Genomic DNA, 25,042 nt, shown 5'->3' with positions numbered 1-25,042 from the left:
GACTCGTGAATGGTGGACGACTGGACACACGGCTTGTGTTTGTGGCTGTTGATGCAGCAGCAGCGGGATGGCGGGAACAAGAGCGCTGCGATCCGGGCGGGTTCCAGTGATGAGATGTGAATGCTGAGTGCAGAGTGCTTGGATGCTTGAGTGGCTGCTAATTGTGTTGAATGGCGCTGAGTGCGTTGTGTGGCGTAGAGATCGTAGCTGCGTTGCTTGTTGCTGAGTAAGTGCGTTGAGTGATCGTTGCCGAGAGCTGATTGTTGCTGGGTGAGTGCGTTGCTGAGTGAGCGACAGTACCGCGACCGGTACGTAAGCGTGGATGCTGTTTGTCGCCAGAGAAGTGCCGGGGAGGACCATCGTGAAACAGGTGAAGGCCGGAAACTCGGCTTATACTGTGGTCTCCCTGCGGGTCCCGGTGCGACTTGCCTGCTAGAGGGTGGTTCGCTGCTGCGTTGCCGAAAAATTTAGGATGGTGAATGGCCGAATTACGCCGAACATGGTGTTCCGTTTCTCGTGTTCCGCCGGCTGGGTGTTCCGTTTCGGTGTATACCGTCCACCCGTAACAACCGACCGCGGCAGACAGTTCGAGTCCCATCTCTTCCGTGAGCTCTGCTGTCTCCTCGGGACCCAACACTGCCATACCCAAATGTAGGGGGGTGGAGGGTATGGTGTTGTTCCTCTACATGAGTCATGACCGTCAATGATGGAATGTCCAGCATGTCTTCCATGTCCAGCATGTCCAGCGGCAGAATGTCTTCCACGGGCCGCCACAACTTCAAGCCGATCATGGCGTTGTACAGCTTGGGACAAAAGTTTACGGAACACGGTACTGCCGTATTTCTTTATTGGAGCAGCCTCCTGCTGGATATAAGGGAGAGATCGAATAAGAAACAGGTGACTGGCTATTCTCTATCCATCTGTCAGTATGTGTGTTCGCTCCTGCTTTCTGGAATGGTGCCGCTCCCATGAAGAAATGTGACACCCCGGTGTTCCGTAAACTTTTGTCCCAAGCCGTACCTGTGCAGTGGTGGTGATGGTGAAAGGGCTCGCCGTTGTCGGCCTCACAGAGGTGGGCAATGTCACGACTGAGGCCCTGGGCCGACTTCTAAGGGAACTGTGCCGACATATATGCCTGAAAACGTCTGAGGAAAACCCCAGACAACACAACCGGCACCGGGATTCGAACCCAGGTACCTCCCAGTCTCGACGTGACATGGCCAGCACGCTAACCATTGAGCCACGCGAGCACTTGTGCAGAAACTTGGCAATACATTACCAGACGCCAACCACTCGTAACAACGTAACCACTCGACTCGTGCCCCTTCAGTCTTTGTAAGCTGCTAGGTAGGGTAAGGTGGTCTATGATGAAGACACTTGAACTATTTCGAACTATTTCGTTTTCGCTGCCAGAATAATCGCCTAAATTGTATCGCAGTTCGTTAACTGAATCCCCAAACCTTTCAGAAATGATCAAAAAATTATTGTGGTGCTAAACCAGATATTTAATTCGTACGAGCCAAGAATGACAGGCTTCATATTTTCATTAACTTACCCCACCGTATGGATAAGTTGAGGACATCAAAAAATTAATGCCGGGTTTAAATTTTGTCGTTTGTTTGGGACAGCCGAAACGGTCAGCCACGAGTAATGCACGTCGAAACACGGGACAGTGACACAGCATTATAACGACGAGGTCATATTTTATTAGCCGAGGAGCAGGAGTGAGCAATCTGTAAGTCAATGCTCGCGAAAGTTACAGATGGGACAAAAAAAAAGGCCTCTCTACCTCGACCACAGCTACAAAACAGCGTCTGACATATTTCTAGAAAGCCATGCGCAAAACGTCAACACGTTACTTCAACGTTGCCTGCAAAGCCCAGACAACGACTGTGCTCATATCCTGGTGTCACAGACGAGAAAAAATTATTGCTAAGAAGATGCAACTCGAAAAACCCAAACTGTCTTGAACTTGCCCCCCGTCTCCAAGCAGCCCCACTTTACCCTAAATGGCCTAGCTCTACATAATCAGTGGCGTATCTAGGGTGTGGCAGGTGTGGACAGGTGCCATGGGCGCCAGGTGAACAGGGGCGCCATTATGTGGTCGAGTGTGAATGTGCCAGGTCGGGCGGGTAACATGATGTCCTTCGGGATGCGTTTTCGTGTGGCCCGCACTAGGTTTCACACTACAACCTCTCTAATGGCGGGTGCTTTAGATCATTTATGAATGTGCCAGGTCGGGCACTCAACCTGGCACATTCATAAATGATCTAAAGCACCCGCCATTAGAGAGGTTGTAGTGTGAAACCTAGTGCGGGCCACACGAAAACGCATCCCGAAGGACATCATGTTACCCATGTTGCCATGGGCGCACGTAGCTCTAGATACGCCACTGTCTACATTACAAAAGAAAGCCGGAGAAAGCCCTCTTCGTTTTTCTTAAAGAAGCTGCATCGCAGACCGCTTCTAAACCTGGACTCAAAAACATTAGACACAAAAACCAAAAGTGTCACATGTCATTCACTCAAGAGCGACACTTGCTAGAGTCACTAAATAAGCTACGCTTCAGAGTATCGACGACACTGAGTTCAAAGAGCGAGCATGCGCCATCTTGTTTCCGCGCCACGCTACCCACGCGCAATGCGCACCTTGGCGCACGAAGCCATATCTATCGTGCGCGTCTAAGTCTAACAGCGACGTCCGCTTCGAGTCTAACAGAGACGCGACGTCCAGCTCCATAATCACGCAGAGCGTAAATCTGGTGCTGTCGTCGCTCCACACACATCGCTGTTGACCCGAAGGGCCAGCCGCTACAGCAGTAACGTCGGTAGCACCGTGGTCGGTAGCCATGCTGTTATCAGGTGGGAGGTGGGAGTACGGTGTGGGAGGGAGCACGAGAGATCCGGCAATGGACGTACGGGAAGTCGCGTATTAAGTCGACTCGTGTGGTTTACATGTCGGAGTTCAAGCGACGCCTGTCGTCTCAACTACCCGTCTCGAGCGACTCATTTCGACTGTGTCGACTTCTGTTTTAGGTCGACATATACCGGTTTACATGTAGCGCATCAGTCGACTTCATTAGATAAGTCGACTTTTATCGTCTTCATGTAAACGCGCCTATAAGGCGCGTTCCTTTCGTTTACACGTTCCTTTCGTTTACAAGCAGCAGTTGACGGTCTTGAGCTCACCTTGACATCCTCGGGACGCTCTTGTTGACATTACATGGATTATCGCGCAACAATCATACACGCTTCTCTATCCCACAAGGAGCATTATGTTAGCCGTCTTTGATCCTCAAATGGGGATTGGTACCGGTGTGGTGCGGAAACAAGATGGGGCCCCTACTCTCCCTTGGACATCAGTGTCGATACTCTGAAGCGTAGCTTATTTAGTGACTCTGGTGAAAGATGAAAGTCACTGAAAAGGTTAGCCAGCTGTAACCTTTTCAGTGACTTTCATCTTTCATCGTTGATTTCTTAGGCAATTTGAGGCTTTGTTTGTATCTGTCCCTTCTATGTTGTTCCAGCCTCAGAACATCAGTTTATCTCTTGTTTAGTGACTCAAACAGATGCTAAAAACTTCACCACCTATACCGCCTACAAGAAATGGAGCTGCAGGTGACATATGAAGTCACCACATATAGCTCCAGCAAACACCCAGTTATAAGAGAAGAAAATGCAACGTGTCTTTTAACGTAAGTCTACAATTTCCTCAAATCATTTACAACAAAGTGGGCGAGATCGGTAAAAAGCCCTTTAGTAAGTCGTAAATCCGTATTCCGTTATAGAGTGTAGCGCACCTCTCTACGTACTGCACGTGTATGCTAGGAGGAGGAGGAGGAGTGTGGTTGGGAGGAACCCGAGAGGTCTGCCTGCCTGATTAGGCGGCATGTTTCTCGGGAAGGGAAAGGTGGTCGAGAGGAGGAGAGGAAAGGGTGAAGTGGAGGATAGCTGCGTCCATGGGCCGACTTCAGGGGAACTGTGCCGGCATACGCCTATTACACATGTGAGGGAAACCCAGGAAAAACCCCAGACGGCACAGCCGGCCCGCGGATTCGAACCGCGGACCTCCCAGTCACCAAGCGCACGCGTTACCGCTGCGCCACCGGAGCTGGTCACGTGTATGCTACACGCACACATGTAAATGCTTCTGGAGCTTGTGACTTCCGACTCAGTCCACAGCATGGGCGTTCCCAGGATTTCTTTTACAAGGGGGGCAAAGCGTACGCCCCCCCCCCCTTTTCCTGGAAATAGGTGCTGCGGACAGTTCAGAGGTCCATATATGACATCAGAGAATAATCATGACCACCTATGTCTAAAGAGCCACAATTTTCACAAGTGACCCTGGAGCTCCGGGGAGACACCCCCTGCCTCCCAATCTCGTGGTATGCCCACGGCCCATAGCGTCACAGCACAAGCCAAATTTAGCAAGTTTTGCGACGGTATACGGATAAGTGTACAACAACACAAATAAGTGTTGGACTACGTGTCTGTTCCAGAGCCGTAGCGACGGGGGTGCGAGAGGGGCAGCCGCCCCGGGCCCCCTCGTCTGAGAGGGCGGCGAACGGCAAGCCCTAGCAAGTTGGTTGGACACAGGCTGCACAGGATAACGCGGGAAAGAACAAAAATCTGAATTTACGATCTCGACAGCGCAAACAAGAGTTCCATTTCTTTGTTTATAGTAGTGATGTCACGAACGTTTTGCGAACCCGCGGTTCGACTGCGAACCTGGTGGTTCGCAAGGTTCGACGAACCTTCGAATTTCTTGTCAGTTTCGCAAAGGTTCGCAAAAGTTCGCAGCTGAATTTAGCTGATTTTTAGCTGCTTTTTAACTTTGAGCGAAACGGACGAAAAGTAAAAAATCGAGCAATAATGAACGGTCACGTGCGCCCTCCTGTGCGAGGTACATATTTCTGCCCACGTTCGAAAGTTTCGAACTTTTGCGAACTCGAACTTTGCCAGGTTCGTGACATCACTAGTTTATAGGGCTCCTGACGGCAGTGGGAGAGGGGCGCTTTGATTTACCCTGCCCTGGGCGAAAATTTGCCTCGCTACGGCTCTGGTCTGTTCCATACAACGTAGTGTCTTAACATTTGTTATAGATCTCACAAGCCCCTCGTACAGTGCGTTCCGACAGTTGCACACTCTAAGAAAAAAAGGAGTAAAACGGGGAGTAATTGCAGTTTCTACTCCCCTAGTGTGCAATTACTCCCCATTTTAGTCCTCTAACCCAACATTTAGTCCCGACATTTACTCCCCAGGACTGCAAATTGTCACTAAACTTCGCGAATGGTCTCCTGAATGCAACAGTCTACGTAAATATGTGCCCTTGGTCAATTTGAACGACATAAGGCTGTATAACTCAGACGACGTAGCAATTTTCCAGCCACACAGAGGAAGAAACAGTTAGCGCATCTTTCTCCGCAAATTGTGCCCTAGTATGGCGCAAGATTTTATATCGCTCGATATATCACGGTTGACGGTTTGCTTCAAAGTATTTTCATGCATGCGCACCAATTATGTACCTGGGACTCTTCCAACAGCGCGTGAAATGCGGTCTTCACTCTGTGACATTCATTTACTCCCGTGCATTTACTCCCGAAAGGGACTATTTTTTGTGGCAACGCAATTACTCCCCAAAAGGAGTAAAAGTACTCCTTTTTTTCTTAGAGTGCACCTGTAAAGCAGGCACAACTGAAAAATGCAAGTATGCTGCAGCTGTTTGCTGCTACGTGAACAAAAGTGCCAACAGTTCGTGCACCAGCAAACCACGCCAATGGGAAACACCACCTGGAAAACCCAAGCGGGATACGCTGCTGTTACCCCAGGCTTCCCGCCTGCCCTTCTCCTATGGTTTGCCGAGGAAACAGTACGACTTTACTGCAGGAATCGGATCTCTCGTGTTCTTCAAGTTGTTAGAACCGTCTAGAATACAACAGTATTGTGTACCCGGCTTTCTTTTCTTTGGTAGAGGTGCCATCACAGTACAGCGGAACGGCGCAAAATACGACACACATGATCCACTAGTACGGCAGCTGGACAACAGGGGCCTGATCGGCGCTGCTGTCGCCGATCGGAACTTTAGTGGAACCAGTGATTTCCCCAGAAATTTACTTCTGGGGGGGTGCCGAGCTTTCAAGGGGGGGGGGGGATTATACTTGGTGAAGGTTCCACTTACGGAATTTTTCTTAGACACGGAAAGAATCCTGGCACAATGGTGACATATCTGCACAGCTTTCCCGGTTTATTTGTACATGATATTATGTTAGAACACAGTACATTAGAATGCATAGAATAGAAAAAGAAAAGAGACTAGCACCTTGTCTCACGAAGCTCAATGAACACCTAGCAACCAACGGTGAAAACCTTAGAATATCTCGCTAGATTGAGTTGGGCGCAAATGGTTCTTGATGATCCACATTGAGTTTACGTGCCCGCACGCATTCTTGCTCGTATATCTGCGCAATATCTGCATTGAACAGTCACTTTCAAATGATTTTGGACAAATGCATGGTACGATCATCTGCATGGTTGTGGTCCTACAGCCCAAGTTTGACAGTACAGGATGTAATTCGCTGCGCCGGACTCACTACCAGAACGTGTTGGTGGCCGAGAGGGGTGGGGTCACCTGAGAAATTTCAGGTGGGGTGTTGCAAAAATGCTCTTGGATGTCACGCGAACGTCCCCAGCATGGATTTCCCTACACCCCACCCCCACGGGGGGTGTACACCCTCCCTGCATTTTTTAAACACCTCCCCCCCTGAAATTTCTCAGGTGACCCCACCCAGCTCGGCCACCAACACGTCCTGGTAGTGAGTCCGGTGCAGCGAATTACATCCTGTACTGTCAAACTTGGGCTGTAGGACCAGAGTCATGCAGATGATCGTACCATGCAGTTGTCCAAAATCATTTGAAAGTGACTGTTCAATGCATATATTGCGCGCATATACGAGCAAGCAATATATGCGCGCGGCACGCAAACTCAATGTGGATCATCAAGAACCATTTGCGCCCAACTCAATCAAGCAAGGTATTCTGCTTTTTTCGTCTAAGGTTTTCACCGTTGGTTCCTTCATTCATTGAGCTTCGTGAGACAAGGTGCTAGTCTTTTTTCTTTGTCGGTGGCGTGATTATGCATCTTAATGTTGAAATGCCGTTCATAATGAATCCGTATTCTAATGTACTGTGTTCTAACGTAATGACATGTACAAATAAAACGGGAAAGCTGCAAATATGTCACCATTGTGCCGCGATTCTTTCCGTGTCTAAGAAACATTCCGCAAGTGGAACCTTCACCAAGCTTACCCCCCCCCCCCCCCCCAGCAGTGAATTTCTGAGGAAATCACTGGTCCCCAGGATCTGCAAACTGAGTACAATCATTCAATCACACTCAGTCACAAGAGTCCGGGTATTATTGTAAGAACGAGATAGTGAAAATTAGTCTTGTTGGTCGATAGTGTCATAGTGAGGAAACCCAAACGTTCAAAGCGCTATTTCGTATCCCGTAGACGTGCCTGGGGCATCGTGATTTTACTGGGTAAAATCACAACGCAAATCTCGTTCTGGGATATCGCGTACATATCACCTGGATAGGATGTCCGGATATTCAGGACGTTCGTGACCATGTAGGGATGTCCCTGAGATATTAATGGTTTGGTTTCTAGGTTTAACTTCTAGGTTTAAATCGTATTCTTGCACGAAATGTATTTTGGCTGTCTGGGTCAAATTAGCGTCTGCAGAATGCATTGTGTCACGTATAGAACATATCAAATGTATAAAGTCCCCATAGAACCCTTTCCGAGATACTTTTCTGGCTACGCCAGAAACTCCGAGAGTCAACCCACTCGAACTCATCCATATTTAAATTTAGCTCACATTCGTTACTTCGCGGTCCCAAGTCCAGCTATATTTCAATGGAAATCCCTTCACATATGTTCTGCTCTTGTGTGCTACCCTAGTTCCGCGGTGTGCAATGTGTAACCGCTTTACGCATACCAGGTCGCCCCCAAAGTTTGGAAAGTGGCCCAGTAGGGGGGGGGGGAAACCGGGGTATCATGATTCACCAGGAAACGCACGTGACAACGCAGCATTTTTGGACGACACGCGAAACAGCTGGCAGGTGGCGGACGGCACGGGCGACAGTCGCGCCGCCGCTGCGCTGCCGTCCCTCGCCGACGTCGGCTGGCGTCATTGCGACACAGTTGTTAACTTGTATGGAGTTTAGCGCGTGGAGAATTTCACCTCGGCTGGATACTTGGGAATACTGTCAACTCGGAGGATTTCTACCGTCGAGCCCAATCACTGTCAGTGAATCACGCTCCTCGTCCCAAGTCGCAGGCGAAAAGAGTGTGGCCGATGTTACCGTGCTCTTGAAACAGGTCGTGCACTATTTACAACGTCTCTTGGGGACTGTGCTCGAAAGTTGGGACAGTATGAACGATTTCGCTAAGCTGGGTAACGCCCGGCCCTCGCACACCCCAAAATCTTGTCCCATAAGTCACGAATACTCCATCACAGACCAAGTGTTGGGACTCGGCATAAACGGGAAAGTTGTGGAGTGTTTTCATCGGGAAACAGGCGCAAAGTACGCTCTCAAAGTAAGTTTTTCTCGTCTCCCGTTTTTCGCTTTCTGCTCCCGTAAGCGTGTTTCCTTTCGCACAACAGTCTTCTGATAGTTAGACACGCGTTAGACAAACGGAGGGGAAATATGTGTGATTCGCAAGTTCTCGGTACGAGCATTGCAAGTGAGAGTGACGAATCCGGTAATTCGCTTACGTAGTTTCCGCCCGATTTAGGGAATACCGCAGAAGAACGGCACGGATGAGATGTGGAGTGGAGGGCCACTGACGAGGTGGCGTCACCTTTACCACTTGTAAATGTCGAGCTCGTCGACCCCCAAATCGTGACGACGGTGCGAAGGTTTTCTGATCACGGATTAAGAATGTTGTTTCTCGTCACGATTGTCTTTCCCTGTATCAGAGGCTGTAGTAGTTTGAAGCGTAATTGAATACACTGTGGGATCTCTGGGTGGGACGATTGTGAAGTTCTTTGCATGGTTCGTTGCGCACAGCAGAAGTCCGTCTGCTACATTGGTCTTTCATTATGCAATCACGTGTCCATGCATGCTGCCGGAGAGGAAACCCCGCGTGCAATACTTCTTCGAAGTGGGTCATCGTGTCTTTCTTCATCTTTTTATCTTCTTCTTCTTTTCGATTGTGTGTTCGCAAAGAAGATGGACCTGACGGAAATGAAAGACCTCGCAGTGACGGAGGACGTCACCTAGACATCTGAGGTTGAGAGGAAAGTGTTATCAAGACTCTAGGAAGATAATTTAACGTTGTTTACAAAGGCTCCATTCAGCTTGCGTCTGGTGCGCGATTTCACGCGAACTTTGCAACTCGAATTGATCCTAGACATCAATCACGGTGCTGCCAAAGACATCGATCTAGATGAGAGACAGCGAGTTACCTCGACAGATAACAGCTCTTAGCTTTACATTATCATGTATTACATGCAAATATTTGATTGGAAAATGCCTTTAAAGAAATACCTCAACTTGTAATATATTCATTGTGGTACTAGAGGCTACTAAATGATTCTAGATAGCAATAAAAAACCCGGTGCAGGAGACACGGAAGGACGGTACGGATACTAAGAGCACTGAACAGTACTAAATTATATAGCACCATTTCGCTGTTGACAGCAGTGTTCTTTGGCAAAGGAGAACTATGCTGATGTGGGCTACACTGCTGAGGCCGAACGTATTATCAGTTGAGATTCTCAATATGATGAAGATTGTGCCTGTTCATCCAGTGAGAAACTATGCTTGATCAGCTGACCTTGCCACAGATTGTGCGAACAGCACTGAAAATTTGTGACACCGCTCTGATTTTGTTACCTGGTCATGGGTTGACATGCAGACTTAGGTGGGAATATTCCCCAGCGCAAGCCGTTGTGTGAATGGCCTTCAGAATTTCCTGAGGTATGAGCACGAGGCTATAATATTGTTATTATTTCTCCAGCTGTTTGTTAGCTGCACACTTTGTGCATGTGGCATGTGGCATGTGTCCTACAGCTCTCAGTCAGGAGTAACATTGCAGATGGTTTTTCGAGTTTGTCCTTTTTCCGTTTCAAAGTAGGATAGAACTGTTGACACACATGGCAATGCATGGCATAGCCTTCCAGCACATGTGTTGCGTCCTGTTTTGATGAGCGGGACTTCCACAGATGTGATTAGCACTGAAAAGCAGAAGGTTGTTTGTATTTTGTTCCCCCCATATTTTTTTTTTTTTTTTTCTGAGAAGCTGATTTGGTGAGTTTTGCTGTGCTTTGCATAGCATCCTCAAATCCAGAAGAGAAAAAAAGGATTATCGTTCCGTTTCTGAATACGAAGAAAATCGTAGAATTAAGCACCTGGAGACATATTCAGTGAACAAGCTTCCATGCAGTGACAGAAACTGAGCATACAGCGAAATATGCGACAAAACATAGGAAAATGGAGAATAAAGCAGGGGTAATGTCAAAAGAAGTCGAAAACAAAGTCATCAACTTACAGATGTGAAAGAAAGTTTGTGGCGTGCAATGACTGGAGAAGGACATAGAGGAAGTATATAGAGAGAACTGATTTGTTGCGCAGTGTCTTAATGTACACATGTGACATGAATGTTTATCCCTTGTGGCTCCACGTAGCAACTTCGGGAGCAAAGGTGGACAGTAATGTATTACTCTGTAGGCCTCTGGCTGTTGGCAGGTACTGAACAAAAAATAAACTCACTTATCACTCTTTGATGAAAATCCCTGGTTTCCTCTTTATGACAAGGAGGAGGACCAAACGTGGTGTGTCAGTGGCAGTGATGGCCACTAACTACTTCTACAGTAGTTTAACTAGTAGTTCAACTACATTTCAGGAGAGGTAGTTAAAACTACTTCTTTAAATACTGCAATGTATTGTAACTACATCTCTAGCTACTTAACTTTGTCCATCAACACCAATCCCATTCTATATAGTGTTCTTGGACACCTAAATATGAATCATATAAGCAGTGATAAAAGTGAAGAATTAGGACACATGCACGGCGCAATTGCTCTGCACCTCCGTTCTCATCAAACAAGTAGCTCAAGGTACAAGTCGGAAGCACAATCCTGCCGTAAAACTTGCGGCAAAATCGGAAGTAGTTGGCGCCTGCAGTAACCTAACTACTGTAGTGAACTACTCGAAATAGTAGTTTAACTAGTAGTTGCACACTACATTTGTGCTAGTAGTTGATAACTATTATTTAACTACAATCAGGTAGTTTAACTAGATGTAGTTAACTACTGGCCATCACTGGTCAGTCGTTTATCCAGAATCCCAAGCATGGGGTGGGGGTCATAATTATAGTTACATCATTACAGCTTACCGACATGTGTCTAAAGCTGAAATTGCAAGGTGACGCCCTGCAGGGGGTACACAGGTGGAAAAGTTAGGTGGGTGTCACTGAACATTTGGGAGGGGGGGGGGGTCTGGATAAATCACTGTTGTTTTTTTCCAGTAGGCCATGACATGTCTGGGTGTTGTTATCACCCTTTTTCTGTTCTAATGCTTTTCAGTCAAAGAAGAATGAATGAAAAAAATAAAAAATAAACGGCCTCTACACCTGAAACAAATGATCGGCTGTTTTTGTCTTGCAGTGGGAACCAGCTACTTCCGCGCTGGAATAAATCTAAAATATGCATTTCGGTACAAATTTGGGGATTATTCGAGTGATTGATACCAATAGTGCAGCGCTTTATTAGGTACTTTTTGGACAATGCAGTGCTAGAGTAATGCTAGAGTAGAGCAGTGCTAGAGTAACATATCACTTGATAGGAGAACTATCTGAAGTAATATAGATGGGTAGAAATCCAGCGAACCGGTAGAATGTAGGAAGGAGTTGCCTCAGGACAGAAGCCGCCAATATTTCGAACAGAGACTGTTCTTCTTCTGGGCACCGTCCTCATCATTGGCATGGTATTTAAAGGGTTAGGTGTGACGTGTTTAAAGGTTCATGCGAATTGTGGGTCAACAGCCCGGAGGGAAGAAAGGGTCCGTACGGGCTTTTACGGCCGGAGTGAATGGCTGCTCCTTATCTTTCGCTATGCTTGCCAATTCTTCCCTGTTGTCCCGTTTCGTCCACGTGTTCGTGAACCTTCCATTTTTCTGTAACCGGTCTGTAGCCTAGATCACTACGTTCACATAATCCCCTCCACACTCTAACAAAGCAGCCATTCACTCCTGCCGTAAAACCCCGTACGGAACCTTTCTTACCTCCGGGCTGTTGACCCACAATTCGCATGAACCTTTAAACACATCACACCTAACCCTTTAAATACCATGCCAATGATGAGGACGGTGCCCAGAAGAAGAACAGTCTCTGTTCGAAATATCGGCGGCTTCTGTCCTGAGGCAACTCCTTCCTCCTATCTGAAGTAATGACATTAATGATTGAGTTTTGCCGAATTGTGATGTCAGCTGTTTAGTAACCAATACTTTGTACATTCATGGAGGTGAGGCATTATCGAACAGTCTCCAAAGTGGTATTACAACCTTTTATAATTGCCTGCCACGTGCATGATGTCTTTTTGCTGACCTGAAAGTACTAATGGGTGGGAGCAAAGATGGAACCCAGTTTGGAACCAAAGATGGAACGATTTGTTTCACATTCTTTCGTATTTCTTTCTCACCTACATTGTTGGCAATATGGAAAACATATAGCAAGAAAAGTGGTGTGAATATATTATCAAAATTTCATGTAGGGGTATGCATTGCATCGACATATGATCAATACAGTGTGTTAAAATAAACTGTCACATTTGCTACACCTCTGACTGAGGCTGTGGAGGTTTATCCACATAAACAATGCTTTCAGTTAAAGCTTTGTGTTTTTCCTTGGATAAGATAGTGTTATGTAGAGGGCTTGTCAATCCATTTTTCAGACAACTGCGACAGAAGAAAGCTATCACAGTCGATCACTATGTCACGTAACATGATACCATAGTAGGAAGTAATACAATACTGGTTAACAAGCAGAAGTGCCACAAAGCTGTTATTACAAAGAAACAAATAGAAATAAAGAGGGAACATATATCAGTATATTACAGTCGAGAATAATAGCATAATCTATATCATGCACAATGAATTTGTAGTTGTGGGGCACACTCTGTAATCTGAAGAACATGGCCAGAATACCCCGACAGCCATCAACACTATGACCGTTCACGTTATCTTTGATGACGTCAGCTGGGATTTCACCTTACTGGTGCTGAATCACGTCATAAATTACAGCTCACTCTTTATGACAAATATTTGTCATTGAAACTAAAGAAGGAACTACATTATGTGGGCACATTGGTTTTCTCGTGCAGAGTGCCAAGTTTGGTTAGTCGGCATCAACATTTAGTACTGTGAGAGCCCTATCTCTCATGTATTTCATCCTGCGACGTCTCGCATTACTCACACCGTTGCAGTGTTTGACGGTTTGTTACACGCACTGTTTACAAATGTGCGCGCTATGCAGAAAACGTGTCCTTGCGTCGCTGTAGGTTGGTTTCTAATTGCTCTCGTCTTGAGGCGGCAGTGGAAATCCCCTCCAGAAGTTTTTGTTTTGCTGACGTATTGAGTGTGCTGCAAGAAGAGACGTGGCATGTTTATATCAGGGCAATTTTAAACGGCGGAAGGGAGCTGACGGTGGTGCCGCTCGCTACGCAATGCTGACCTCTTTACATCGCATCAGTTGATTGGGCAGGGCCTCCAAGGTCATTTTTCGGGGCGATCTTTGTAAGTTGAATTATGCAGTGGCGCGACACCGTTAAAGGTGTTGTGACAGTTGGTTTCCAGCTTTCCCAGATAAATACGAAAAACTAGTCTGTCACCCGACATCATCCCATATTCAAGTTTTCAGGTCCATGACTTGAGCAGGTACGGAGAAAAACGGCCCCGAAGAAGCGACATCGGTGACGTCACACAGCAGCAGCGAGGGAAGACGTGCGTCTCCCAAGCCAAATGGGGGAGAGGTGTCCGTGAGGTCACAGCGGGGGTCGTCATTTTGTAGCTGCGCCTATTTTTGGAACCAATCTAGCGAGAGGAAAAATTCTTTTTTCCACGGTGTTCTCATAATGAGTACGATGCATATATATTATGCTTCAACACGTCAGAGAAAGTGCCGCAACACCTTTAATAGTGAAAGCGTTTTGCGTGATAGCACCTGGTAGACTAAGTTGGGTTGGAGCAATGCTAAGTGCCATTTTGTTGCTCCTTTAAATGTCACAGACAAATTGAATGTTCGCAAGATAGCATTTAAGGGGTTTGGGGTCATTAATTTTTGCATTTCCTTTCCAAGGTAGTACTTCTTCAAGTCAAGGTAGCACTTCAAGGCAGTCTAAGTAGGACGGATAGCGTTATATATTTCCTGAAGTTTTTATCTGATTTGTGTGGCATTACTAACTTGAAAGAAATTTCTGATTGCGCATTTTAGAAGTATGTCAAGATCGAAACACCCAACCCTAGTGTTTTACAATGCCCTGCAGCCCAACAGTGTCTGTCATTGTCGCATCATTGATCATTGTGGTATTATAGGATACCTTATTGACTTCCTTTGTGATAAAATCTCATGCTCCATTTTTATCTCCCATACTTATCTTCTTCCAAGAAATAGGTATAGGAGTGCATCAATACAGCAACTAATTTGCTACTAATAATTAGATCTCTTAGTTTGAGATAAAAAAATTTTCCTGGCACAATTTGCTGAATAAGCTCTAAATAATTAACTGAGCACATCTGCTCCCAAATTAACCTTAACGAGAGGATAGATAGATAGATAAATAGAGGATGTGCTGTCATTTTTTTGTCTCCAATTCTCGAGTTATAGAAATTAACCTTGTTGAATTCTGTGACATGAACATTCGGTTGGATCAGACGTCTGCAACTGAAAGTATTGTAGGATGTGCTGGCAAGGCATAGTGAGTAGTCTGATCCAAGTGAATGTTCTACGCTGTAATCCCAAACTACTTCCTTTGATATGTTTGCTCAATTGTGTTTTATTAATGCACGTGCCAATTGTTTAAGTGTCCGCTCACTGTTGCAGGTGCTGCGAGACAGCGTGAAAGCCCGGAGAGAGGTGAACCTTCACTGGAGGGCCAGTAACTGCAAACATATTGTGAGCATTGTGGATGTTTTTGAAAATGTCTACGCAAGCAATAGGTGCCTTCTTGTTGTCATGGAATGGTGAGTTGGGTTGGTTACCCAAGATACAGTACAGATTTTTTTAGAGCAGTATATTTTGGAGGGTTCTGTGCAGTTCCTTTTCACATAAGCATGTTAACCCTTCATCTTCCCCTTAGCCCTTAACTTATTCTGTTCGGTTACTTCTTCCCCTCCATAGCTCGACAGATTCTGCAATGTCGATACAAGAGCTTGACACCTTCCGTGCTTGTTTTTCTTCGTTGCACAAAGTATGGTGTTTGATTTCGGTCACCGTTATATGCTTTTCTTTTCTCAATATGGCTAGTGACCCAGTGCAATCTCAGAGATATGTGCTCATAATTAGTGTTGGATTGTCACAGATAAAGGTGGGCCCATATGCATAACAGTTGAGTACAAGTCTCAGACTCAATCTCAACCGCCTTGCAGTGCTTTGAGCACGCGCTCACTGCTCGTGCGAGAAGCGCTGTCGAAGCTGTTGAGATTGAGTCTGAGACTCGAGCTGAACTTTTATGCAAATAGACCCTGGTTTGTATAAACATAATCTCGTGTCAGGTACTAGAGGGTGTTGTGTCCTTGCCGCAGGACCACGCTGTCGAACCGAAAATTCTTGTTCAGTTCAGGTTCAGCTCCAGAGTAGGATAAATCATGATTCCAAATTGTTTTAAATGAGCACAGAAAGCCATCTCAAAGATTTTCTGCTTCTCGTGCATTACAAAAGGATGTGACTCGACTTGACGACTAATACAAGAAATTTCTGTGTGCGCGATATTTTTCTTGTAACAAGATGCACTTGAAAGTTGGCACACATGTTCCCACTCTGATCATTATGTAGGGTGAAATGAGAAGGAGCACAACAAAATACGTCACCGGTGATGTCATTATGGTCACTCCAATCAGGATCAATGCTTCCTGCCTTTTTAAATGCGTAAGCATTAGGAGTGTCAAAATGGAAAAGGCTGTATGTATGTGTCTGCGTATGACATGGTGGAGCCCCACCGAGGCAGAGGTATAAATGGACATCTGAAGGGGATATAAGAGGGAAAATGTAAATGGAGGTAAATGATTTGAAATTGAAGTAGTTGAAGGTAATTAAGAGTAAGAGTAATTGAAGGTAATATACTTTGCATCTACAAGGATTTGCGCAGGCTAAATGTACATATGCAAATAGAGAGCTATATATACTACAGGGTCAGCATGGTGATATCGGGCCATCAAACAAAAATCAAGCAAAGTATGAAATGTTAATTGAAATTCAGTGAAACCAGCAGAGAGAAACGTTTGTGACACTCCCTTTTAAGTCCAGTCTAGCATGCAGAATACATTCTATGGGTGTTTCTCACACTCAAAGGTCTTGACGAAATTTTGCACTGAAATATGTTTTTTTTTAAATATTATTATTATTATTATTAAAAACCTATGGGAGCAGCATAGACGTTGCTGTTGCAGTTGAGTTGTGCCAGATGGACTTACTCCCAAAAAGAGTGTGTCGCCAAACGATGACTAAAATTAGTTAGTTAATTAAAATCGATTAATTATCTCTTAAATTGGGGGATTTTGGGCAAAAGTGCAATAACAGACTTTGAGACCATTCTCATTTAGAGTCATTCTAAAAAAAAACCTTGAAATGAGCTGAAAAATACTGGAACGTTCATTGCCAACTTTTGCTATGCAAGTGAGCCAAAATGACTACGATCAGGAGTGGGGAGGAGCCCCGTTAATAAGGAAACACATGTTATACCTACTGAGTATCACAAACACAGCTAGGTGAACCTCAGCTGTGGAATGAGGTACTGTACAAGTGGTGAATTTTGCAGTTTTAATAATTTACGAATTCGGATGGAGGCGTGTTTAGGGTTTCCACCTTTCGTAGCCAAGAATACCGGCTGAGGGAGAGGAGGTGGAATAGAAGGAAAGGAGGAAAGACTCGCGGGAAAGACAAGTGGGTGAGGGATGGAAGAGCACACACAGAAAACGAGAGAGAGAGAGAGAGAGAGAGAGCTCAAAATAATACGAGGAAACATATGTTCCTGTGTGTGGCTGGATCACTGATGTTAGAAATTGCAATAAACAGGCATGAACGCCACACTGGATCGTATGGAGCAACCGGATTGGACTGCCACTTACTTTGAAACACGCATCGACGCAAACAAACCCTTCTTTGCAGGCGGATATCTCACATGATGGTTGTATACGGCCTAAGTTCTAGCTGTGTCGACACAACCACTGATCTTCAGAATACAAGACTTAATGAATAACAATGATAATAATAATAATAATAATGAATAACTAAGGAAACAACTGGTGACTGCAGAGTTGGGTCTGTGCCCAAGATTTACTCAAGCTGTAGTGGAATGTTGAAGGGAAAACCCCGTAAAAGCCCTTATGAAAGGTCCTGAGCCACAAATACCGGCAAAATGCTGCCGGTATCGCCTTCCTACCGGCAACCGGCAGAGCGAGCAAATAACCAGCCGTGCCGGTATAATACCGGCCTGGTGGCAACCCTAGGCGTGTTTGAGGAATGTTTCGTGGTATGTTCATCCTGCGACAAGGGGTTTCTTACGGGTGTCACTTCTCTTGCTGGACTTCAATCTCACAGGAAAACTACATTCGCGAGATGTGCAACAATTATTTCCCCGTGAAAATTACTGCTTACACAGTATTTGACTTCCAAACCAAGTCACCCTGGTACTAGCAGTGCTCGGAAGAGCAAATCGGTTTTTCAACAAATGGGAGTGGAGAATGAAGTGTCATAGGGAGCAAATCCACTGTCACAGAGAGCGTGGGCAACACACATACTTGCTGTTGCTACAGTTCATTCTGTATTAAATGAACAAAACGCTCTGACATTTGTTTCTGCGTAAGTTTGCATGTTGACGGCATAGTGAGGTGAATAACAAATGTCATGGAAGAATGTATATAACAGAGAAGGCATGCTGGGTGATAGGGAAGTATTGCGAACATGTGGACTCGCGTTGTAAAAGGTGCTCACCTATTTTGAGCCACACGACGGCCAAAGTCAAAAACAGAATGACGACAGAATTATTCGAGGCCAATCACGCCTCGTCAGGAAAAGGAGACCGATAAGTCATGTCAGTAGCGCAAAATGGATCCCTTGAGAATGTGCATGAGCAAGACTTACGCATGCAGCGTATGCAACAGTTGAATGCATGAGTACTATTTGGGCTTTTAAATTAGTTTTACCAATTCTGTTGCATACTTTTTGTTTATCCTTGATTTAGAATGTCAAGGATAAACAGTTGAGGGTTGGCTCCTTGTCATCTGTACGCAGTTTGTGCTCCTTTGCGTCTGGTTCGTATTCAGTTTCAGGATTGTGGAAAAAAATATATCAGTCCGGGAAAAAATAACCGTTTAGTCCAGATTTTGTTCTACAACCTTCGCAGAACACATGCTTGACACATTTCCTAGTACGTTGTCCATGATACGTCAATGCCAACCACACTTCTCGGACGTTTACCAAACCATTCCACCGCCATTTTTACCATTCCACCCAGCTGTCTTCTGGGTGATAATGCCCTTGTACCGTTTTTAATGCTTACAATTTCTCAAACGACATTGGTGGTCTTAAACCAATGTAAACCTCCTCTCCATGTCTCTCTTGATGGCATTTTAACTTGCGCGCAACGTGTGCGTAATTTTGGAGCAGCGCTTGCTGGTTTAGTTTAGCATATACCGTATTTTCACGCGTATTAGCCGCGGCTTATGCGCGATTTTTTTTTCTCACGGGCGCCCTGCGGCTTATCCACCGGTGCGGCTTATCTGATGACTATTTTTTCCTGGTATTTTCCCCATACGCCGATTTTAACGAAAGGGCCGACAGTGCCTCTGGAACAGCACTGCCCTGCAGATGCACGAACAGTGCGTAACAGGGACGGGTCCACATTCGAGTAGATTGATCTTCCTGGTGCATTCCCCCAAGCAGCTTTAAGGAAAGTGGTGACAGTGATTCACGTCTTCTGGAAGATCATTGACCCATCAGTCCACGAAAAACCCCCCACAAGGGCACAATGCGATCTTGGTAGAACTCCAGAACTGACCTCCTCTGTTGTACACTGTGCCGATCCCAGAGTATGGACCACAGGGTTTATGGCCTTCTCTATGGTCTCTTTTGTCGCACAAATCAGTCGTCTCGTATTGCCCGCGGCTTATCTGCGGGTGCGGCTTATCTGCCAGAAAATTTTAAAAACGTCCCAAAAAATGCGTCCTGCGGCTTATCTGCGGTGCGGCTTATACGCGTGAAATTACGGTACACAATCTTTCTTAGTAGTTTGTTTTATTATTCCTGATCTCATTGTGTATCATTGTTTGGCAAATCATGGTCAGAGTTGCCTGTGCACCATTTAACCTCGCCTCTCTCTCTCTCTCTCACATGCCTGTGAAGCAATACAATTGTAACAACAATACAATTGTAACAAGAGTGTACAGCATGGATGCAGGCCAGCTGGTGGGCAAACCCCATTATGCAAAAAGTCTGAGTCTGTCCCTCTAGTTGTGCACAGGCTCAGGCTTTTCACATTATGGGCAATGCGACAGGCTTTTCTTTTCTTTGCACAGGTGGCATACAGCACGCATGTACTTTGTCGTAAATTCGTAAAAAATCATGAAAATCGGATGAGGAACTTGTACCTGTGGTGTTCATAATGTCAGTCCAGATCGTTGCACGACCGTGTCGTCTGCATTCTCGCAACTTCGTACAGCTTCCTCTTGCAGACAAAAGCCATTGTTTATACACCGGCATTTCATACTTAATTGTTGTGCACTATCTTTATGAGCGCCATTGCGGGAGATTGAAGATAGACCAAAAGCCAGGGGTACATCATGAGAAAAAACTTACACACACTGGCTTGACGTAACAATGAAACAAAATGTAATATGACGTTTCGATATATATATATATATATTATAAGTAGAACTCGGATGGCGTGCTGTTTTTTGATGAAGGAACGAATAACCGAGAGACACGGGACACGAAGACAAGCACAAGAGTTCTCAGTCTTTGGTCAGTCTTTGGTCAGTCAGTTGTTAGGTATTTAGGAGGTTTGTGTGTTATTAAATCATTACTGTGTCTACTGTACTTTTGTGCTTGTCTTCGTGTCCCGTGTCTCTCGGTTATTCGTTCCTTCATCATCATGCACCAGTTAGTCTGCGCCCTATCTCTTTTATCGGTACTGTTCCTTGTTTCATTCTGATGATGATGCCCGAACAGGCATCGAAACGTCATATTACATTTTGTTTCATTGTTACGTCAAGCGTGTAAGTTTTTTTTCTCATTGCAGGAGATGCAAGGGAAAGAGAAAGAGAGGGAAGAGTCAAGAAACCATTAATTACAAATGTAGATTGCAAGGAATAGTGGAAACGTAGCCATAGCTAGTTGTTTTCAAAAGCATTACCGTCTCCCGAACACATCCAGGAGACCAACCGTGAGCTTAAAAAAGATACGCTATCGAGATTTTCCTTAAATTGTATGCGCAAAAGCTCTTAGTATAAAACTCGAGACATAAGGCTGTGAATCATGAAAAGTAGAAATCTCGCCATATAAAACTACACTGGAGTCCCAGTCACTTACTTTACTGCTTTGTACTGAAAATGTTAATCCCGTATGGGTACTACATTGTGGTGGTTACAGCATTCCGCATAAAAGCTTCAAAGAGTCCCTACTATATAGTAGGCAGTGATGGCCACTAACTACTTCTACAGTAGTTTAACTATAACTACTAACTACTTCACGATGGAGTAGTTCAACTAGAAGTTCCACTACTTTTGAGGGGAGGTAGTTAAAACTACTTCTTTAACTACTGCAATGTATTTTAACTACATCTCTAACTACTTAACGTTGTCCATCAACACCAATCCCATTCTATAGTGTTCTTGGACACCTAAGTATGAATCACAAGCAGTGATAAAAGTGAAGATTTAGTACACAAGCACGGCACAATTGCTCTGCACCTCCGTTGTCATCAAACAAGTAGCTCAAGGTAAAAGTTGGAAGCACAATCGTGCAGTAAAGCTTGCGGCAAAATCGGAGGTAGTTGGCGCCTGCACTAACCTAACTACTGTAGTTAACTACTCGAAATAGTAGTTCAACTAGTAGTTACACACTACATTTCTGCAAGTAGATGATAACTACTTTTTAACTACAATCAGGTAGTCGAACTAGTAGTTTAACTACATGTAGTTAACTACTGGCCATCACCGATAGTAGGGAACCCATCCTGCATATCTTTTCAGAAACGCATTTGTAATTTTGTCAGGCCCTGATCCATTTTTCTCGTTCAAAGCTAACAGGTGAAAAAAATATTCCTTCTTTCTGAATTGGACCAATCTCTGGCTGCCTGAACAAACCCTGGGGTTGACTACCTGCAACTCGTGTGTATGAATTATATACACATACAAAAAAAAATATATTAAACTTATTAGTAGACCTGTAAAGTAATTAATTACAAGTAATTGAATTACTGTAATTAATTACTTTCTTAGTAATTAATTACTTCTGGAATTACATTATGTTTTATGTAATTGTAACTGTAATTTAATTACTTTTACAAGTAACACGTGACGCATTTTGAATTACTTTCGGAATTACTTTGAACGCTGTTCGGGAAGACCCAATGTTTAAGGTTTGGGTCAGTTCCACGCCGTTTCTTTACTTTTTTTCACAGTGATTACCCAAAGACTCGATTCGGATCGGTACATTTTTCATTTCGGTACAGATTTTTTACATTCGAATATGGAAGGAGAAAAGCTCTTGTGCCTTGGGAAAAGGAGTACGAATTGTGGGTATCGACCCGCACTTCAGCCGTTAGAGTGCTTGAAAGATCTTCCTTGTGTTCTCGAGGTGTTCATGAAGTACAATGTTGGGCTGCCCAGCAGTGCACCAGTGGAGCGTCTGTTTTCTGTTGGTGGTCTGGTTATGACAAGGAGACGTGGCAGCCTTACAGAAAATAACTTTGAGAATACCTTACTCTTGAAAGCCAATGGACGTTACAAGCTGCACTCATGATCTGCACTTTGTTCACATACCTGAACAAAGAAAGCCTTTTGACTGTGATTTTCGGCGTTTCTTTAACGTGGCAAGAGACTTGTCCTTGTGTTAGACTTCTCTAACTTGTTTTTCTACCACAAGCACAACTACCACCATCTTTCAGAACATGTGCAACAAAAGTGTACATGAAATTTTGTGGTTTGCACGTCGTTTGCATGTTGCAGTCAACTTTGTAAATGTAACTCAGTGTAATGCAATTACTTTTTCAGTAATTGTAATCGTAATTGAATTACAATAGAAAATGAGTAACTATAATTTAATTACCTTTGTGAACATGTAATTGTAATCGTAATTCAATTACTTTGGAAAAATAATTTTTACAGGTCTGCTTATTAGCCATTTTCCTACTATCCATTATTAGTATACTTTTCTACTGAATCTGTGTTATTTTAAGACTGTACCCTCAGTAATAAAAAGTGAAGCAGCAGGATTGCATTTATTGTGCATACTTCTGGAATATTCTCCCCCAGAGATTACAATTTTTAAAATGCCGTTGTTGCAATGACATGCCTCGGAACACAAAGCACATGAAAATTAGTTACTGCTACATGATGCAACAGTAAAATCGCTTTGTGCATGTTTCTGGCTGTGTCTGAATGTTTATGTCGCATTGGCCAACCTTCAAGGAGCTATAAAGGGAGCACATAGAGGCATGCAGACAGGCAAGATTACGAACAGTCCTGCACTCACTCCTGATAAAGGGGCACTTCCTCAAAGATAGGAGGCAGGATCTTGGAACACACCTTAAATATAACTTAGTTGACATTAGTGCCTATTTCATTTAGTGAAATGGGTGGAAATGGCATGATGTGGTGTGTAAAACGAAAACATGAAAGAAAAGATGGCGCACTGCATAGGCCAAACAAAAAGAGTGATTTGTTTGCCGAAAATGTCCTCTCTTTGCCTTAGATATCCTGCCTCAGGGTCCCGAGGAATATGGGTACTTTATTACAAAGCACTTGGATCATATATCTTTTTACTGCGTAATTTTTTTTTGCATTTTTATGTTATGTTATGATTGAAATTGCCTTGTATGTGCCTGTCGTTTCTCCTTTAGTTTCTTGTCCCACTCCCCTCTGTAAAGCTTATGCCCTGAGGGTACGAAAATAAAATAAAATAAATAAATGAAACGTATTGCGTCGTACTGAAGGTAGTATGCTCATATGAATTAATGAATCAGTTTAATCGGCCATTCTTGGGCACATTAAACTCATTCATTCATTCATTCATTCATATGGGCATACTACCTTCAGGAACCGTCACATGAAATATTTCATTTGTGAAGTCTGAATTTACAGAGAAAATTGCTTTACAAGAGAGCGTGCAGCGGCGACACCCTCGCCCAGCGGCCCCTCGTGTCTTGTTACGTCAGGAGGCAGAGAGTTCTTTCATTGGCCACAGAGAATCGTCTGCTAGTGAGAGTGACCAATGACAGCACCACCTAGATAGAGAAAGCCTGCGCATTGCCTCCTCTCCCTCCTTCAATTAAGAGTCAGAATTTGTCTGCTACTGCGATTCACCGTTCTGCAAATTCAAGAACCCGCGAATGATTTTTGCTCACCTGGAACCTGCAGACCTAAATATTTAGACAAAAAAAGTGCAAGGTGCTTTCCAGAAAATCAGTTTTGAGAAAGATTGAAACCATTTTGTGCTTTATTTCCAAGTTTTCCAATTGAGTACGCGGGGACGTTCAATCACGACTTGCAGACGACGGTGGTTCCTCTCCATGGCCACGACTGCTGAAAGCATGCTCGTGATTGGCTACGGCCGTTGAAAACACAATCCTGATTGGCTGACTCTTAATTGGCTGACTCACGTCGACGAATGCGAAGGCTTTCTGTCGTAATCTTAGGTGGTGTTGTCACTGGAGACATGGGAAGGGCAGCGCTGCAAAAAGGAAGAAAGTAAAAAGAACGTGCTCACTTGAGTATTGTGGAGGCACATGACGTTGCAGACTGGCAGCTGAGGGGAGCAGATTTTCTAACCCGCAAAGCTGAAAGCTCTCGTGCGCTCCAGGATTATAATCACGTTTTTGTGCGAATGTGCGTCCTAGGGCTTGTAATCCTAATTTGTAGTTCTACCGACATATTTGTTCTCATGTCTATCTGTGCTCCTTTAATGTGGCAACATTTTTGTTTTAATATACAGGGCATTTCTATAATCCTTTACAGAATTTTTATTTAAAAAGTATGGGAGCAGCATATTTGGTTGAGTTATGCAGTCGGGCGGACATCCTCTCGAAGATAGTGTGTAACTACAAGATGACTAATTACGTAAAATTCTTTAATTAACTCTAATTATGGAATTGTGGGAAAATGCAGAATGGGAGACAATCCTCATTGGAAGCCACTCTGTGTTCTAGTAATATCCGTCGCTGAATTTTGCTTTGCAAATGAGCCAGAACTGTAACATTGTGCCTTAGGAGCACTTCACTTAAATGATCACCATCACTTTAGCTGGTGGGAGAGCAGAGTGGTTGGTCTGGCCAGCCAATGGATCTGGCCAATGGATATTTCAACGCATATGCACGTTTCAGAATTTTTTAAACAAATGAAATGGTTTTCAATGAGGGTTGTCTCCCATTCTGCCTTCTCGCTTTTATCAGAAATTCCCTACTCAAATAGTTAACCGTTTTCTTACCGCTGCAAAAATGGCCATTTTTGTGTGCTCTGACAACTATATCTTTTGTGGCTGACATTATCACTTCAAAATATGTTGCTATATAGGAAAATGTAGCCAAATGAGTATCTTATCGAATAGTAT

General features: G+C 44.5%; 1 protein-coding gene across 2 annotated transcripts in view; it reads left to right on the top strand.

The window, feature by feature from the left end:
• Positions 1 to 8,120: 8,120 nt before the first annotated feature.
• Positions 8,121 to 25,042, top strand: part of LOC135400257 (MAP kinase-activated protein kinase 2-like) — a 30,665-nt gene continuing 13,743 nt past the window's right edge. The window contains exons 1-2 of one of the 2 annotated variants that reach the window (XM_064632037.1): positions 8,121 to 8,596; positions 15,101 to 15,240. In XM_064632037.1, the coding sequence (XP_064488107.1) occupies positions 8,213 to 8,596; positions 15,101 to 15,240 (524 nt within the window). In that variant the 5' untranslated portion in view covers positions 8,121 to 8,212. The remainder of the gene's footprint in view (positions 8,597 to 15,100; positions 15,241 to 25,042) is intronic. The other variant, XM_064632038.1, reaches the window with a different exon arrangement.

The sequence above is a fragment of the Ornithodoros turicata genome, chromosome 7 (genome assembly GCF_037126465.1).
Source record: "Ornithodoros turicata isolate Travis chromosome 7, ASM3712646v1, whole genome shotgun sequence".
Classification (NCBI taxonomy): Eukaryota; Metazoa; Arthropoda; class Arachnida; order Ixodida; family Argasidae; genus Ornithodoros; species Ornithodoros turicata.
The sequence above is the reverse complement of the archived record's forward strand: the minus strand, read 5'-3'. Positions and strand labels throughout refer to the sequence as shown.